Source organism: Podarcis filfolensis (assembly GCF_964270895.1).
Source record: "Podarcis filfolensis genome assembly, chromosome: 5".
In the NCBI taxonomy this organism is placed as follows: Eukaryota; Metazoa; Chordata; class Lepidosauria; order Squamata; family Lacertidae; genus Podarcis; species Podarcis filfolensis.
In genome coordinates this window covers 4,333,776-4,352,963 of record NC_139608.1, presented here as the reverse complement: position 1 = coordinate 4,352,963, position 19,188 = coordinate 4,333,776, and the positions used below count along the sequence as shown (strand labels likewise).

Genomic DNA, 19,188 nt, shown 5'->3' with positions numbered 1-19,188 from the left:
CTGAAAGTCTTTTATAATATTTTAACTAAGATTTATACATTGTAATGCTCGAATCATGAATTTGGTAATATTATTGATTATGAAAAGTATTTTCTTTGTTAGTTTGCATTTTGGAAAACATGTATATAAATGTGTTTACAGTGCTATGTATTGTTTTTTGTTTCTTTTTCCTTTCCTTTTCTTGTAAAATTCAATAAAAAATAATGATGATGATGCAACCTGTGCAGCATGTGACCGAACCCCTCACAAAAATAGCCACCAACTTCTCCGGAGCGCCATACAGAGATGGTGCAGAAAAGGAGATCCTCTTCCGCTCCGCTCTCAATCCTTCTGATTTCTGGAGGTTCTGCGAACTTGTCCCAAACCAACTCGCCCCTTTGTTACAGGAGGAAGAAGCAGATTTTGCTGCAAATTCACCTAGAGCTAAAAACCCCCAGGAGCCAAGATACACCAGCAGCCTGACATCTAAGGCAGCTTCCATCTTTCCCAACAGGTAACACAAGATGGTGAGTCCCTGGCATTTCCTGGTGGGACTTGGGATGCCCCCTGTCTATAAACCCTGGAGAGTTAGCAGTCAACGTACAATACTGAGTAAACAAATAAACCCCTGTGTTGCAAAATATGAGCCAGCAATAGCAAAAGCAACACCGTGGCCAGAAACAATTACAATGTGAAAAACTTTATTCAAAACATTGTAATTGTTTCTGGCCATCGTGTTGCTTTTGATATTGCTAACGTACAATACTGAGCTAGATGGACCAAACTTATCCTGTGCAAAGGAGCTTGCAAAAAGGTTGGTGCCAGTGGTCTCTTCTTATCTTTAGCCAGGATGAACAGAAGGTCTGTTGTAGTTCATGAACAGACCACTGGCCAGTGTTCTAGCACAGGCTTCCTCAACCTCAGCCCTCCAGATGTTTTGAGACTACAATTCCCATCATCCCTGACCACTGGTCCTGCTAGCTAGGAATCATGGGAGTTGTAGGCCAAAAACATCTGGAGGGCCGAGGTTGAGGAAGCCTGTTCTAGCAGACCCCCTAAATGGACCTTGATTTGATCCAGCAAGCAATTGCTCATGTTTCGAAGCAAGAGTCTCATATTCTGGATCACCGAGCAGAAAATCAGTGGCAGTTCAGTTGTTAAACTGGATCCACACTCCTGGCTCTGCAGATGTGCAACACGCCAGTGGACTAGTATCCTAGTCTCTCTTTTAAATAATAATAATAATAATGAAGGAATAAATAAGAGTTTGACCACTTGTCCTTCACTCCAACCACCACCATCAACATCATATTTTGATTTGCAAGTTGCTCAAGGGATAGGCTATCCTTACGACAACTCTGCGAGGCAGGTTGGGTTGAAAGTGTGTGACGCCCAGCACCAAGTCATCCACGGAGCCCTATGGGTGAAAAGATGCTTGAACACAAGCCCCCCCCCATACACCTGTGATCCTATTACTCGGGAGTAAGCCCCACTAAATATAGGAAGACTGCTGAGTAATCATCAGACACAGGATCACACCATAAGTCGTAGGTCTCAGTAATCTTTTGAATTCAGGATGAAAACCTCAAACCGAGAAAATGCAAGACTGGGATGGAAAGATAGGGTTGTTTCTGAGAAGGATCTGTTACAGGAAACTACAGTTGGCAAGCATCTTTGGCCACCGACTTCTCTCTCTCTCTCAGCTGCAGATCTGCACTTCCTAACTTCCTAAATGCATTAAAAGTACTACCCACTGATATACTGTCAGCTAATAAGAGGAAATATGAACTTTGCCGGAGCAATGCAACTCATATGCAATGCATATGACTCTCAGATCTGCATTTCCTAACTCCCTAAATGCATTAAAAGTCCTACCCATTGATATACAGTGGTACCTTGGGTTACATAGGCTTCAGGTTACAGACTCCGCTAACCCAGAAATAGTACCTCGGGTTAAGAACTTTGCTTCAGGATGAGAACAGAAATCACGCGGCAGCAGCGGGAGGCCCCATTAGCTAAAGTGGTGCTTCAGGTTAAGAACAGTTTCAGGTTAAGAACGGAACTCCAGAACGAATTAAGTACTTAACCCGAGGTACCACTGTACTGTCAGCTAGATATACTGTCAGCTAATAAGAGAAAATATGAAGAACTTTGCCGGAGCAATGCAATTCATATGCAATGCATATGACTCTCAGATCTGCATTTCCTAACTTCCTAAATGCATTAAAAGTCCTACCCACTGATAAACTGTCAGCCAGTAAAAGAAAATATGAACTTTGCCGGAGCAATGCAATGGCCAATCGAGTCCAGTAGCCTGTGTTCCCAGTGGCCAAGCAGACAGACAGCACAGGGAACCTGCAAGCGGGATCCGGGCGCAAGAACACATCTCCCCTCCCGTGGCTTCCAAAAACCGGCATTCAGAGGCGCACTGCCTGAACATCGCCACTGTGGCTAGCAAGCCACTGGAAAACTCCCTTTGTTTCTGTCCTGAATCTCTTATCCTTCAGTTTCCCTCGATGACCCTGTGCCCTAGGATTATGAAAGAGGGAGAAAAACGTCTGACTGTCCATTTTCTAGACACCATCTCAGACATCTCTACCATTGTTCCCCCCAACCCTTTAATTCGCTTTTCCTCTGAACTAAGAAATCCCAAACGCTGCAACCTTTTCTGAACATTTCCCCTTTTCTGAACATTTCCCCAACTCCACAATAGCCTTTTCGAGGTCCAAGAACCAGAAATGCACACAGAATTCCGAGCCGGGTCTCGCCACTAGGGCAGCCTTAAGATATCGCCAGTTCTGACTCGGATCTCTCTCCTCTTAACAAATCCCCTAGTATGGAATTTACACCCTGCAGAGTTTCAACATCTTCATCCAGCCACCCCCAGGCCCACATAACTTGTCGCCTTTTGTTTTTTACAAGAACACTGAAGCCCGGGCACAAAAAAATAAAATTAAATGGGATGGGGGCGAGTGAAGCAAAGCACAGAAAAGATGAATACAGTGGTACCTCGGGTTACAGACGCTTCAGGTTACAGACGCTTCAGGTTACAGACTCCGCTAACCCAGAAATAGTACCTCGGGTTAAGAACTTTGCTTCAGGATGAGAACAGAAATCGTGCTCCGGCGGCACAGCAGCAGCGGGAGGCTCCATTAGCTAAAGTGGTGCTTCAGGTTAAGAACAGTTTCAGGTTAAGAACGGACCTCCGGAACGAATTAAGTACTTAACCCGAGGTACCACTGTAGTGGGGTGCGTTACTCTGAAAGCAAGAGCTGGAGTTGAAGAAAACCACTCTGCTCCACGCTTTTAAGCACAGCCCCTAGGATGGTGTTTCAGCAGGAAAGGCAAAAGGAAGGAGGGCGGATGAGAAAAACTCACGCTGAAAAAGAAGAAGGAAGGAGCCTTGAATTGGGATGCTCAGCTTAGCCAGCGAAAGATGGGAAGGAAAGAGGCGATTCTTTAAACGCGCGTCTTGGAGAGCCAAAAAAGGACCCTCGGAGTTGGAGCAACGCGCAGCTGGGAAAGATGCAAATCAAAGAGGTTTCTTTTGAGAAAGAGATTCACTCACCACTGGAACATGCTGGACGCCTCGGAGCCGGGAGAAGTTTCTCTGGCTTGGAGGAGCACAAAGAGAGGCGTCTCGGGGTCCCCACGCGGAGCGCAGGCGGCGGCGGCGGATGGCACCAGCTTCTGAGCCGGAGGAGAAGCGCCTCGCCGCCGCCGGACCCTCCTCTCGCTCGGCCGAAAGGTGGAGCCAGCAAGGAGCGCGCCTCTCGCCCGCAGGTGCTTAACCCTTCCGCAGCTGCGGGGCTCCACGTGCGCGCGCGCGCGCGCCCACCCACAAGGCGGCTGCTAGAGCGAGCGAGCGCATCTCCGGGAAGGAGCTTGCAGGCAGTGCCGGATTTAAATATAATATAATATAATATAATATAATATAATATAATATAATATAATATAATATAATATAATATAATATAATATAATATAATATAATATAATATAATATAACAACATAACATAACATAACATAATAATATAATAATATAATATAATATAATAATATAATATAATATAATATAATATAATATAATATAATATAATATAATATAATATAATATAATATAATATAATATAATAATAATTTTATTATTTGTACCCCACCCATCCGGCTGGGTTTCCCCAGCCACTCTGGGCGGCTTCCAACAAAGAATAAAAATACATTAAAATGTCACACATTAAAAACTTCCTAGAACAAGCTCTAGTTTAGGGCCCCACGCTCTTGGGGGCCCCCCAAAAATTTAAAGGAAACAAAAACTGGATGTACATTTCCAAAAGATAAAACAAAAAACAAATAAAATAAAACCTGTGTTTGCATTATTAGGCTTGTTATGAATAAAAAATCATTGTAAGTTAATAATTACTTCACTATTAATATACGTCTTCTTAACTGTATTTCAATTCAACAGATACTTTGATAAAATACATCTTTTGTTATGTGCAAATGGCTTTAGATACCTATTAGGTCCATCAATTGCCATACAGCATATATTCAACACAAAAAACGGGACGTGGGTGGCGCTGTGGGTTAAACCACAGAGCCTAGGACTTGCTGATCAGAAGGTCGGCGGTTTGAATCCCCACAACAGGGTGAGCTCCCGTTGCTCGGTCCCTGCTCCTGCCAACCTAGGAATTTGAAAGCACATCAAAGTGCAAGTAGATAAATAGGTACCGCTCCGTCGGGAAAGTAAACAGCCAGAAGCGGCTTAGTCATGCTGGCCACATGACCCGGAAGCTGTACGCCGGCTCCGTCGGCCAATAAAGTGAGATGAGCGCCGCAACCCCAGAGTCGGCCACGACTGGACCTAATGGTCAGGGGTCCCTTTACAACACAAAAAACAGCGACAATTTGTTGTTGACAAAGGACAGCTGGACATATAAAGGGCCCCGTTACCTTCAGTAGCTTAGGGCCTCATCAAACCTAAATCTGGCCCTGCTTCCAGGCTGCAAGCTTGCAGCTCACACAGCATTCTTTGGCAGAGAGTAGAATTGCATGGCCGGCAATCATGACCTGGTTTTGGAATTGATTTTTTGAAAAAGAATTTACATCACCGTGAGACCTGGGAAGGGGAGTCAGTGTACAGTGGCGGGTAGTTCCATCGGTTACAATTGCAAAAAGACTTTTTTGTTGTTGTTCAAAAAAGCAATCATAGAATTGTAGAGTGGGGATGGAACCCAAAGGTCATCTAGGCCAACCCCTCGCAGTGCAGGAATCACGGCTAAATGGGTTGAGTTACTGCAGATTTGGGCAACCCAGTTCCCTCCAGGTGTGCCAATGGGAGTTGTACTCCGAAATATATGGGCAAAGGCTGCGTTAGGAGGTGGAGGACTTTAAAAATATACACATATATTGCTTGCTCTTTTAAGATTTTGTCTTGTTGGAGGGGGTGCTGGGAGAAACTGCTTGATGTTAAACCAGCTCCCATCAGCCTCAGCAAGTGGGGGTCAGTGGTCAGGGATTATGGGATTTGTAGTCCAGGAACATCAGCCCTGGTTCTCTTCCTAATCTAATGCCAATTTCCGTGTTGGAAAAGCCAGCTGTAGTCAGTTAAAATAAATTGTTGTTGTTTAGTTGTTTAGTCATGTCCAACTCTTCGTGACCCCCTGGACCAGAGCACGCCAGGCCCTCCTGTCTTCCACTGCCTCCCGCAGTTTGGTCAAACTCATGCTGGTAGCTTCGAGAACACTGTCCCACCATCTCGTCCTCTGTCGTCCCCTTCTCCTTGTGCCCTCCATCTTTCCCAACATCAGGGTCTTTTCCAGGGAGTCTTCTCTTCTCAGGAGGTGGCCAAAGTCTTGGAGCCTCAGCTTCAGGATCTGTCCTTCCCGTGAGCACTCAGGGCTGATTTCCTTCAGAATGGAGAAGTTTGATCTTCTTGCAGTCCATGGGACTCTCAAGAGTCTCCTCCAGCACCAGAATTCAAAAGCATCAATTCTTCGGCGATCAGCCTTCTTTATGGTCCAGCTCTCACAGTTAAAATAAATACGTATGTGTAAAAATAGTTAATGCATGGGAAAGTTGGCCCTTGTCAGAACAGAATGCTGCACTAGATGGGGCTTTGGGTCTGATCCAGCCAGCAATGTATCCAAGCAAACATTTTTACAGATGACCCAACCTGTTCTTCCAGGTTAATGAAAGCAAGGTGCAGCACCAAAAGCTCTGGGTGAACGGGGTGCGTTTCCTGCAATATTATGCTAAAATTTGCAAGTTCTAAAAAGAGGGCGGTTTTTAAAAGGTACTGTCAGAAATAGACTTGTTCCTTGGAGGTGATTGACGGGCTGTCAAATCAGCATATGCATATACAGTTGGAATTGTGAACAAGTCATTTAACTCATTAGCATTTGAAACTTCCCTCTTCCCACCCAGAGTCCTCATAATAGATTTAATTACAGAGAGACAGTAACAAGGCCAGATTCCAAGGTCAAAATATGCAGGAACCCGAAATTGGATTCCAGTCTTGAGCTTGGAGGCAGTGTGAGCTATGAATACTTTCTGCGTAGAATTTAGTTCCTGAAGATACAAAATATTATTTATTTTTTTAAAAAAGTGGTTCTGTTTATGAATCGCATTGCATGGAGCGTCAACAGTAAAAACAACTTTAAACAATTCCATATATCGAAAGCCATATGTGAAAACAAGGTCTGATCTAATGCAAATATGGATTGGGACAAATAAAATATCCAACTTCAAAGGGGTTGTTGAAAAAAGAAAGGTCTTCAACAAACACATATAAATGACAATAGAGAGATATGGGAGGGAGTTCCACACTAAAGGCTTGATTCCTATATTGTATGGAACAGACTTTTTGATAAAGATGATATCTGCAGCGGTTTCCTGGTCTCATGGATGAGAGATAAGAGCTAAGGCCAAGAGTTTCAGTAGGTCAACGTCACCTTCTTAGTCCCAGGGATACACAGAAATTGAAATCATACATGTATAAAGGACCAGTCTAGCTTGGTCTGCACATTTTTTTTGATCCTCGGAAATCTGTATCAGGCAAAACTGAAATGCAGCAGTTATACATGACTCAAAATAACTTTGTTCTTTTAGCCAGGATCTTCCTTGGAGTTTTAAAGCACTGGTTCCCAGAGTGAGACGTACAACTCCCTGGGCGGCAGTGAGATTACCTGGAGATGTAAATGAGTATCAGACTTTGAGAAGCTGGTATTCCTGGATCAAGTTCATCCATTTTGTTGGATTAAACTAACTAGTTTTGATTGGAATTCAAATCAATGTGCAATTAATTATTTCTGTTTTGAATTTTATGGTGTTATCATCTTTCTTCATGCAACCGCTATTCTGAATAATGCGTTTTATAGGGTCGGGCAGGGGGGCTCTGCGGATGAATTTTTGGAACCACGGGGTCAGAGGCTGGAAAAACTTTGGGAGCTACTGGTTTGAACAGACCTTTAGCCTGATGGGCTCATTTGCCTGTTGTTGTTTAATGATCTGCGTTTTCACAGGCCGATGATTGTGTGTGTGTGTGTGTGTGTGTGTGTGTGTGTGTGTTGTATATATGTGTTTTGTGTTTTCGTTTTGTTAGCTACCTTGGCCAGTGTGGAAAGGCAGAAAGAAAATAGAAATAAATAAGCAATGACTGACATGCAGCCAGATCATTACCGGATCCTGTGGAAAAGTTCTAATGAGATCCTTAATGAGAGAGCGAGAGAAAGAGAGCATAGAAACCTGGTCTCTCAGTTTGTTTAAAATGGTCTCTGATCAATCTAGCTTTAACTGTGGTCTTATTGCTCAAACCAGGAAACATTGCTTAAAGATTAGTGATTGACCAGGATGTGTTGTATGATGCAATGAGCAAACATTGTGTTGGGAATCAGAAATTTGGGTGGGGATTTAGCTTTCTTTATCTGTGGACTTTTGTAATAAATTAACCTCAGGTTTTTTCCCCTGGAACGGTTCCTGTATTTAAAGCCTCAGACCTCGGCCCAATTGCTGATAGAACTTCTATAGCAGAGCTTCCCAAACTGTGTGTCACAATACATTAGTGTGTCGGCTATAGTGTGTGGTTGTGTCGTGTGAACACTCCACGAGTTCCTCTCGGGGCCGGAAAAGGGTTCGTTTAACCTCCCTCTTGCTAGTAAAACAGAATTACGGTGTCGTGAAATGACGCATGTCTAAAAAGTGTGTCACCAGCATGAAAAGTTTGGAAAGCTCTGTTCTACAGAGTTTGCCTAATTCAGGACCAAGGTAAAGGGACCCCTGACCATTAGGTCCAGTCGTGACCGACTCTGGGGTTGCGGCGCTCATCTCGCTTTATTGGCCGAGGGAGCTGGTGTACAGCTTCCGGGTCATGTGGCCAGCATGACTAAGCCGCTTCTGGCGAACCAGAGCAGTGCACGGAAATGCTGTTTACCTTCCTGCTGGAGCGGTACCTATTTATCTACTTGCACTTTGACATGCTTTCGAACTGCTAGGTTGGCAGGAGCAGGGATTGAGCAACGGGAGCTCACCCCGTCACGGGGATTCAAACCGCCGACCTTCTGATCAGCAAGCCCTAGGCTCTATGGTTTGTATATGCAGATAAATAATTCTGACAGACCTCCTGCTCCTCTGGGAAAAGTTATTCAAATGACTGGGTGCCGAAAATTGTTTTGTTTTTGCTCTGTGCAGTAATAGTAGAAAGTGTTTCTCTGAGGCTGTGCAGATTGCCTTTCTTTCCCAGCGCATCCCCACCCCACACAAATGCAGAGGGCAATTGCAAGTTGATTAAATGTGTTTCAAGTAGCAGATTATTCCAAGTTTTGTGCAGGAGACCAGATTTAGCAAAGTGCAGAGCTGCCACTTTTGCAAGTAGAATGTAAAATGCGTAGAATGTTTGTTTCACACATGATAAAAATCAGTATTTTAGTGTGACAGCGCCTGTACTCTGCAAACTCCCTGCTTTTGCTGTATTGTTCTCAGCACCTGCTGAATATATTTCTGTTAAAGAAGCCGACTCAGACATACTGTTTTATTTCATTATATATATTTGTTTTTTAAGTATCTATCCTCTTAACCCCTTCCTGTAGCCCTGACATCTTAAGCATCTAGACTGGGTAATCTCTCACACTGGGCAACATTTTAATTCTAGACTGCTGACCAGATTTATTCGTAAATTATGATTTTCACTTTTGCAGGCTTAGCTTGCATGGCTGGTTACTCAGAAGTAAGTCCCACTCACTCCCAGGTAAGTGGGTGCAGGACTGCTGCCTAAATTCTGCAGAAAACACTGACCTGAAACTCCTCCGTTAACACAAAAGCACAGCATGAAATGAAATGATCCTTATCAAACCAGAAATCCATTTTGCTTAATACTTAATTCTGTGAGGAATGTTAGGGCTTCTGGGTGTCATTTTAATCAGATACTCTGGATTATTGCTTTCAAAGCATGCATAGTTTCAAAATGTGCATGGGAAACTAGGAAGCAGTTGAGCTGCCAACCTCTTTTCGGGCAAGGCTCCTGTCCTGTGCCTTTAATAGAAAGGTGAAAGGTGAAACTCAGCAGACCTTACTTTCTTTAGCAGGCAAAATGCACCATACCTGCTTGAAAGTTGGCTTTTGAGGCCAATGTGAAGCACAAAGGATCTTTACCATTTTATATTTTTTTTAAAGCATCATCTCTACCTTCCCTGAAATTTCAGGGAAAGGCCCATGGTCCATTTGAAGCAGATTGCTTTGCTCCAGGGAACTTGGAGTTGGCCCCTGTTGTAAACAAAAATTGCCCTTTTCCCCTATGGGGTATCCAAGAGCCCATATAGAGACCTTACACAGGTTCCCTATTGGTAGGAGAGAATAACAGAGCCCAACCAGAGAATATTGAGAAGCAAAGCAGCTAGTAAGCCTGATCTTTATTGAACAGTAGCAACAGGGTGCTCCCCTCACCTGCAGGAGAGAGGAGGAACCCAGAAAAATGGTGCGCGAGGCCTTATAAAGACTTTTGAAATTGCCACCCTGTAGATCAAGACCACCCCCAGAAACATCATACATACATCACAGAAGGGGTGTAACCTAAGACCACCCCTCAGATACATCATACCTACATCACAGAAAAGGCGGTCTACAACATAAATTTGAGTGCATTGTTTATCTCCTGTCTGGCAGGTTACCTTGATTGGATTGCCTGGGGAGCCTGGCTAGTCTTTTGTAATGATAAATAGTTAATTCCTGGGCAAGGTCACAGGCTCACACCCTATTCATATCTTAAATGTGCCCTTAAGACAGGATTTGTGAGGAAAGAGACAATGGGGAGGTTTCCCACTTTGACCTTGCAGAGAAAACATTTGCTCAGTTTAGGAATCAAAATGGTTCCAGGTCGGTCTTCCTGTGCTGATCTATGTAGGTGCTTGGTTGGTACACTTATGAACATTACCATATATCTAAGACCTCAAAATTCCTATCACAGAGGTGAATGTAACCTCAGCCGTACTGAAAGAAGCAGCTCATCATTATGGTTCAGAGTGTGACAAGCCCAACAAGTTCATGCTTTGCCGCTGAGAAGAAAAGGACCCACGGAAATGTTTAAAGGAAGGCAAGGAAGTGAACAAGTGTGCAATGGACTTCTTCAGGCAGCTTAAACTGCACTGTGAGGAGCCATTTATCCAATACTGGACTTGCATTGACTATAATAACCTGCTAGAGCTTCGCCAGTGGCGCAAGCAGCAGTAGCAGGTCTTGGAAGAGTGCGTTCTGGATAAGTTGGGCTGGGTGAGACCTGATCTGGGACAGCTGTCAAAGGTCACTAAAGTGAAGACTGACCGGCCACTGCCTGAGAATCCCTATCATTCTAGGCAAAGTCCACAACCAAACCCACCAACTGAAGGCGAGTTGTAGACATCCAAACATGGAAGCAAGTTGTCCTTCTTTAACTTCTAAACTGGCTATCTTGGCTCCTTCAAAACAATGCCAGACTTCTTGATGGCTGTAAATAACTCTTTCCCGGTGTGTTTTGAATGTCCTCTGTATTTGGTAGTCATTATGGTGCTGGAGGAGACTCTTGAGAGTCCCATGGACTGCAAGAAGATCAAACCTCTCCATTCTGAAGGAAATCAGCCCTGAGTGCTCACTGGAAGGACAGATCCTGAAGCTGAGACTTCAATACTTTGGCCACCTCATGAGAAGAGAAGACTCCCTGGAAAAGACCCTGATGTTGGGAAAGACGGAGGGCACAAAGAGAAGGGGACGACAGAGGACGAGATGGTGGGACAGTGTCATAGAAGCTACGAACATGAGTTTGACCAAACTGCGGGAGGCAGTGGAAGACAGGAGTGCCTGGCGTGCTCTGGTCCAGGGGGTCACAAAGAGTCGGACACGACTAAACAGCAACAACAAAGGATAATAAACTTCAAATGGTAAAAAAATAAAAAATAAAAATACTTCTTGACATAGTGCACTGTTGAACTATGGAACTCACTGCCACATGACATGCGATGGCCACCAACCTAGATGGCTTCAGAACAGGATTATACAAATTCATGGAGGAGAATGCTCTTGATGACTCCTAGCCAGGATGGCTCTGCCCTGCTTCTCCAGACAGAGGCAGCAACGCTTTGGAATGCCAGTCGCTTTGCGTGTGTCCCATGGGCATCCGGTTTTCCACTGTGATAAAGGGGTGCTGCGCTAGATGGGGCCACTGGCCTGATCTGCTGGGCTCTCCTGGTGCCCTTAGGAAGACGGGCGTTGTCAACATCTGCAAACAGAGCTGCTTTTTGGGGCTCTGGGAGCAGTAGAGCTGTCCGGGAGACTCAGTGCCCCAGCGGTGCAGTAAAAATCATGGTTATCATTTCCTATTGCAGTAAAAATAAAAGGGCCTGCACTTATTAAGAAATTCTTTCCACGAGTACTAGTGGTTTCCAGGCTCTGTGAGCTTATGACAGCTGCGTCCTGAATGCAGCTACTTCAGGAGATGGTGCTGGGGAGGGGAGGGGGGGTCCAAGCACACCCAGCCCCTCGTAGATGAGGAGGAATGTGGAGGATGATTTGCAGTAAAATGGCAAGCGGGAGAGGCACACACAGCTGCAGCAAAAATATTAAAAGTCTAAAGAAGTGGTTCGCAAGGTTTGTGGTGCTACTCCCCAGGGATGACCTAGGGGGCGCGCTAAGAAGCAAGGGGGTGTTGAGCCAGGATCAATGACTACCAGACTTTGAAAATCTGATTTCCCTGGATCAAGTCCACCAGACTAAATACAGTGGTACCTCGGGTTAAGTACTTAATTCGTTCGGGAGGCATAGCTGTCAAGCGTCCCTTATTTGGCGGGACAGTCCCTTATTCCAGCGCCATGTCCCACTGCTGTCCCTTATTGATGATGTCCCTTAAATAAGCTACTGAAGTTAATGGGGCCCTTTCTATGTCCAGCTGTCCTTTGTCAACAACATTGCTGGGTTTTTTGCGTTGAATATATGCTATATGGTAATTTATGGACCTAATAGGTATCTAAAGCCATTTGCACGCAACAAAATATGTATTTTATCAAAGTAATTGTTGATCCCTTATTTTGGCTGCTGATCCCTTATTTTCGAGGCTGCTGGTCCCTTATTTTCAAATCTGTAAGTTGACAGCTATGTCCGGAGGTCCGTTCTTAACCTGAAACTGTTCTTAACCTGAAGCACTTTAGCTAATGGGGCCTCCTGCTGCCGCCATGCAATTTCTGTTCTCATCCTGAAGCAAAGTTCTTAACCCGAGGTACTATTTCTGGGTTAGTGGAGTCTGTAACCTGAAACATATGCAACCTGAAGTGAATGTAATCCGAGGTACCACTGTAGTTTTAACTGGGTTTTGAACCAATGTGCAATTAATGGTTACAGTTTTGAAATTTATTTTATCTTCCTTGGGGGGGGGTGTGCAAACCGCTCTTCTGAATACTGTTTTTTATAGTGTCAGGTAGGGGGCACCAGAGATGTGGAACAAAGGGGGAGGTGACCCGGAAAAGTTTGGGAGCCACGGGCGTGAAGTCTGGTTAGTGGCAGCCAAGCAAGCGTTACGGTGGTGGCATTTTGTGAAAGAAGATTATTTTAGTTGGCTTCTCTGAGTCAAACCACTGGAGATTCAGCATGATAAAATTAATTAAAACATACCTGGGATCTCTTCGGCGAGAGGGATGATCAAACGTGGTGATCTTTTGGGTCAAAAACGACATTAGAATATTTGCTGAGAATGTGGTATTTGCTGTGAAGGTCCCCTGCAATGTTAATTAATAGCTTTCTCCTTGCAAGTTCTGTCTCTTTTATTGCTCCCTGTTCAGCACCGCTGGGGGAGCTTTATGCAGAACGGCTTCTAAGCAGCTCACAAAATATAAAAACCAATGGCACAACATTACAGCTTAAACCTCCACAATTAAAACCACAATAATACGCGTTCCACAGTTCTAATAAATAATTATTTCAGTGTGGCAGCACTCCCTGCTTATTGACACCTGGCTTGAGAGCACTACATGTGAAAAGGATCTAGGAGTCTTGGTTGACCACAAACTTGACATGAGCCAACAGTGTGACGCGGCAGCTAAAAAAGCCAATGCAATTCTGGGCTGCATCAATAGGAGTATAGCATCTAGATCAAGGGAAGTAATAGTGCCACTGTATTCTGCTCTGGTCAGACCTCACCTGGAGTACTGTGTCCAGTTCTGGGCACCACAGTTCAAGAAGGACACTGACAAACTGGAACGTGTCCAGAGGAGGGCAACCAAAATGGTCAAAGGCCTGGAAACGATGCCTTACGAGGAACGGCTAAGGGAGCTGGCCATGTTTAGCCTGGAGAAGAGGAGGTTAAGGGGTGATATGATAGCCATGTTCAAATATATAAAAGGATGTCACATAGAGGAGGGAGAAAGGTTGTTTTCTGCTGCTCCAGAGAAGCGGACACGGAGCAATGGATCCAAACTACAAGAAAGAAGATTCCACCTAAACATTAGGAAGAACTTCCTGACAGTAAGAGCTGTTCGACAGTGGAATTTGCTGCCAAGGAGTGTGGTGGAGTCTCCTTCTTTGGAGGTCTTTAAGCAGAGGCTTGACAACCATATGTCAGGAGTACTCTGATGGTGTTTCCTGCTTGGCAGGGGGTTGGACTCGATGGCCCTTGTGGTCTCTTCCAACTCTATGATTCTATGATTCTATTCTATGATTCTATGACACCAGGCAGAGTCCTTCACTGCTTATAGACATTCATACATTTAGAATGTTTAAATGTCTTTTATACTGATTTTTACCTCATTGTTGATTTTCACGTTTTATGTTTTGAATAGTTTTTTTAACTGGTTTTAATTCATTGTATTCTTTTTGCAAATCCCTTCAAGGCCGATGGTTTTGTTTTTACACACAAGCAGCATATAAAGAACAGGTTTACTAGCTGCTTTGCTTCTCAATATTCTCTGGTTGGCCTCTGTTATCTTCTCCCACCAATAGGGAACCTACGCAAGGACTCTATATAGGCTCTTGGATTCCCCATAAGGGAAAAGGGCAGATTTTTGTTTACAACAGTGGTGATGCAGTAGAAGTGTCAGATCAGGATGGGGAAGGGGGCGGGCGGAGAGAGACCCACATTCATGCAGACAGAAGAAGAGCCTGCTGCAGGATCAGGCCTCCCCTCCTGTGGTTTCCAGCAACTGGGATTCAGAAGCACCGCTGCCAGAGCCATCCTGCCTAGCAACCATCGATAACCCTCTCCTCCACAAATTTGTCTAATCCTCTTCAAAGGCCGTCTAGGTTGGTGGCCATCACTGTGGCAGGGAGTTCCACAGTCTAACTGTGCGCTGCATGAAGTACAGGCGCCAACCATGCTGCACAACTGCCAATTGATGTGCCACTGCCAATGCCCGGGCCGATTTCAGCCACACAAGAGGGCAGAACGGGGCTTATGCACAACAACTGATGCACGCAATGACCCCCCAAAAAAGACTCGTACGAACGGGGAGTTGCCTATACTTTCTCTCATCTGTCCTAAACCTTCCAACCTTCGGTTTCATTGGTTTCATTGGATGTTCACTAGTTCTAGCATTTTTTATTGAGGATGAAAGAGGAGAGCGCAAAATATGGTCTGAAGCTCAACATCAAAAAACCCCAAAGATCATGGCCACTGGTCCCATCACCTCCTGGCAAATAGAAGGAGAAGAAATGGAGGCAGTGAGAGATTTTACTTTCTTGGGCTCCATGATCACTGCAGATGGTGACAGCAGTCACAAAATTAAAAGATGCCTGCTTCTTGAGAGTAAAGCAATGACAAACCTAGACAGCATCTTAAAAAGCAGAGACATCACGTTGCCAACAAAGGTTCACAAAGAGTCGGACACGACTAAACAACAACAACAACAGTTATAGCATTATAGGAGAGAGGGAGAAAAACATTTCGCTCTCTCCATGCCATGGATAACTTTCTAAACGTCTATCGTGTCGTCTCTCCCTTTCCTTTTCTCTAAAAAGTCCCCAACTCTCCAATGTTTCTTCGTTGCTCCTTGCTCCTTTGGGTTGCCTTTTTCTGAACGTCTTCCAAATCTACAATATCCTTTTTCAGGTGAGGCGGCCAGAACGGCACACAATATCCCAAAACTGCAGTTGCACCATAGATTTGTCTTTTTTTAAAAAAAATCATTTTTATTTATTTTCCAATAAAAACAGCCAATCAACATATGCACCTTATAATCCAATTAAAAACAGTAAACTAAAATTAAAAAATGACCAAATTACAGTCCAAATTGTTAATTATTAATTTTTCCGGGCGCCCCATAGTCTGGACCTCTGAGGAATATCTCCAATATTCCTGCCTCTTCTTGTTGCTTTCATATTTTCCACATTCTGATCTTAATGCTTTAAAGCTCTCCGTCCCTGGCTGCACCATAGATTTGTCTAATGGCGTTATGATGCTGGCAGTTTTCTTTTAAATTCTCTGCTCAGAGGGTGACCCTGGACCCCCCAACCCCTTCCTCTCAGCCTAGGGTTGTTTGGAGAACCACACTGAAAAGGGGGTTGGATATTTTGGGGGGAAGCCAAATGACTGATGAAACTGTAGAACAAAGCCCAGTTCTTTTCTGATTATGGCCCAACGCCCTTTTCTTTCTCCATCTCTGCTCCGACCTGGGATAAATCAGTTCCCAAAAGTAAGATATTCCTCCAAGACTAATTAGGTATTCCGGGCTGCACCCAGGATAAAGGGGGGGGGAGGGGATGATGGGAAATTCCACGGGATTCCCCCCCCCCCAGATGCTAAAGCCAGTCCCTGATATAGAGGAACAAAGGGATTCCTTTTGCAGGAAGGGCATGCATACAGATGAGGCCAGGGCCTGGGACATCTGGAAGAGCCTTTCTCCTGAGGGTGAAGACCACAATATGCATCTTCTCAAGGAAGATTAAATGAAGCTTCAGATAATGCTAATTATTTTTACAAGCCTGAGATGCAAAGCTGTCATGCAGATCCACATATTGCCCAAGGTGATCTATTTTACTTTTGCAATGCTCTTTCAGTTCACTGTTGCTGTTTTTCAGAAAGGGGGAGGTGAGCTTTGCAACATCCTGGTTTTTTATTTTTCATAGTTTTTTAAGGTTTCCACCTTATTACAAACAGAGTTTTGTCGTGTTGGAAGGATCCCCAAGGGAATCACAGGTAAAAATCATTGACAGGTGACCATTCAGGTAAAGGTAAAGGACCCCTGGACAGGTTAAGTCCAGTCAAAGGCAACTATGGGGTTGCAGCACTCATCTTGTTTTCAGACTGAGGGAGCCGGTGTTTGTCCAGAGACAGTTTTCCAGGTCATGTGACCAGCAGGACTAAACTTCTTCTGGGGCAACAGGACACCATGACAAAAAACAGAGCGCACGGAAATGCTGTTTACCTTCCCGCTGCAGTGGTACCTATTTATCTACTCACACTGGTGTGCTTTTGAACTGGCAGGTTGGCAGAAGCTGGGAGAGAGCAACGGGCGCTCACCCCATCACGAGGATTCGAACCGCCAACCTTCTGATTGGCAAGCCCAAGAGGATTAGTGGTTAGGCCACAGCGCCACTCGCATCCCTTTGACCACCCAACCTCTGCTTCAAGACTACTTCTTCTTCTTCTTCTTCTTCTTCTTCTTCTTCTTCTTCTTCTTCTTCTTCTTCTTCTTCTTCTTCTCCCACCTCTTCAAGTAGCTCAAGGAGGCTCACATTTTATCCCCAGGGCAACAACACTGTGAGGTAGGTCAGGCGGTGTGATAGGAATTTCGAGGTCTTAGATATATGTTAGATGTTCATAAGTGTACCAACCAAGCACATACATAGATCAGCACAGGAAGACCAACCTGGAACCATTTTGATTCCCAAACTGAGCAAATGTTTTCTCTGCAAGGTCAAAGGAAAATGGAAAAGCCTCCCCATTGTCTTTTCCTTCACAAATCCTGTCTTAAAGACACATTTAAGATATGATAGGGTGTGAGGCTGTGACGTGATTCAGGAACTAAGTATTTATCATTACAAAAGACTGGCCAGGCTCCCCAGGCAATCCAATCAAGTGACCATTAAACAGGTAACCTGCCAGACAGGAGGTAAACAAAGCACTCAGATTTCTGCTGTAGACCACCCTTTCTGTGATGTAGGTATGATGTATCTGGGGGGGGGTCTTGAGTTCCAGGGTAGGGAATTTAAAATGTCTATATAAGGCCTTGCACGCCATTGTTCTGGGTTCCTCCTCCCTCCTGCGTGTGGTGAGTGAGGACCCTGTTGCAACAGATCAATAAAGATCGGGCTTACTAGCTGCTTTGCTTCTCAATATTCTCTGTTTGGCCTCCGTTATTTTCTCCTACCGATAGGGAACCTATGTAAGGACTCTATATGGGCTCTTGGATACCCCATAAGGGAAGGGGAGCAGATTTTTGTTTACAACAGAGGAAAGGCAGTGACTGGCACCCAAGGTCACCCGGTGAGCTTCCTGGCTGAGTGGGGATTCGAACCCTGGTCTCCCAGGCCAGGCTCTGACACCCTAACTACTACACTAGCTCTCTTATGTTCACATGCAGAAGGGGCAAAGCTGTGTTACCCTCGTTGTGCAGATACAAGATGAGAAGGAGGGAAATGGCAAATGATTCAAGGCTGGATTGCTGCAATGTGCTGTTAGTGAAGGATGCTAACACTGTTGCTGACAGGAGTGAGACCCTGGCAGGTTACTCCTAGTACACGAAAACCTTCAAAGGCTTGGGAACTGTTTATCACCCCATACGCACCAAATAAGCTGCTTTGATTGGTGGAACTAGCACTCTAACGGGTGCCACACAATTCTCCTTTGTATTTGTAAGAATTCAAATTTTTAGCTTGGCAGCGCCCATCCTGTGGAACTCCCTGCCTCTTGACACCAGGCAAACTTCTTCTTCACTGTATACTTGTCAACATTTTTTGTTTAGGTAAGCCTCTCCAGACATGTAGAATGATGGCAGGTGTTTTAATCTGGTCTTAGCTTATAGCTAATTTTAATTATTTTCTTAACGTTTTAGATAGTTGCTTTTAACTTTTTGTTGTTGTTACTGATACATTGATTGGATGATTCTTTCTGTAAACCATATAATGCTATATAAATTTTATCAATCAGTCTATTAAAATAATGCATGGGCTCAAAGTCATGAAGTACAGGAGTTAGGCCCTCTGAGACAACTTCTGCAAAGTTCAAATGTACAAAAGATAAACACGGAACTGGTAACAAAATATTGGCGATAAAAATCTTAGCTGTTGCTGGGCTCCCACTTGCAGCCTGCAGTGGGGGGAAAGAGAGGAAAAAGCACTTGATCTCCACTGAATCCTAAACATATTTGCTAATTAATTCTTATTCAGTAATTTTGCCACGGACCTCCTTTTGAAGACCTTTTATTGGAGAATGGTGCCTTTCACAATGTACTGGGGAGGCAGAAATTCAATCTGCAATGAATGGGCACCAGCTAATCTCCCAATGTATACATTTGAGCTTGGAAATTTAAAAGACAAAAGAGAGTCCGATAAGATTGATTTGCCAGGGGGAGAAACCAGGAAACAGGGGATTGCCCCTTAGGAAAGCAGAACACTTGGGAAATAGATGCATAGGGCTCTGCTGGGACGCACCATGAATTAATTACCACCAGCTTAAGCACTTAGTAATTTAAGAGTGATTGCATACAGTCCATAAAATTCTTTGCTCATATCAAGCCAAGAAGGCAATATTTTATTTTATTTTA

At 44.4% G+C, this 19,188-nt stretch overlaps 1 protein-coding gene and 1 pseudogene across 5 annotated transcripts in view; one reads left to right on the top strand and one right to left on the bottom strand.

Annotated features, from left to right (window-relative positions):
- B3GNT7 (UDP-GlcNAc:betaGal beta-1,3-N-acetylglucosaminyltransferase 7) overlaps nt 1-3,706 on the bottom strand; it is a 97,823-nt gene extending 94,117 nt beyond the window's left edge. For 3 of the 4 annotated variants that reach the window (XR_014547904.1, XR_014547905.1, XR_014547906.1), the window contains exon 1: nt 3,548-3,704. Coding sequence is in view for 1 of the 4 variants with exons in the window: in XM_083612940.1 (XP_083469066.1) it covers nt 3,548-3,558 (11 nt within the window). In the remaining 3 variants the exon portion in view is untranslated. Of the gene's footprint in view, nt 1-3,547 lie in introns of all 4 variants that reach the window. The other variant, XM_083612940.1, reaches the window with a different exon arrangement.
- On the top strand, nt 3,657-10,921 carry LOC310763246 (NADH dehydrogenase [ubiquinone] 1 alpha subcomplex subunit 8-like; annotated as a pseudogene). Its single transcript has 2 exons — nt 3,657-3,762; nt 10,416-10,921. The product of its transcript is annotated as an NADH dehydrogenase [ubiquinone] 1 alpha subcomplex subunit 8-like (transcript).
- Nucleotides 10,922-19,188: the final 8,267 nt, after the last annotated feature.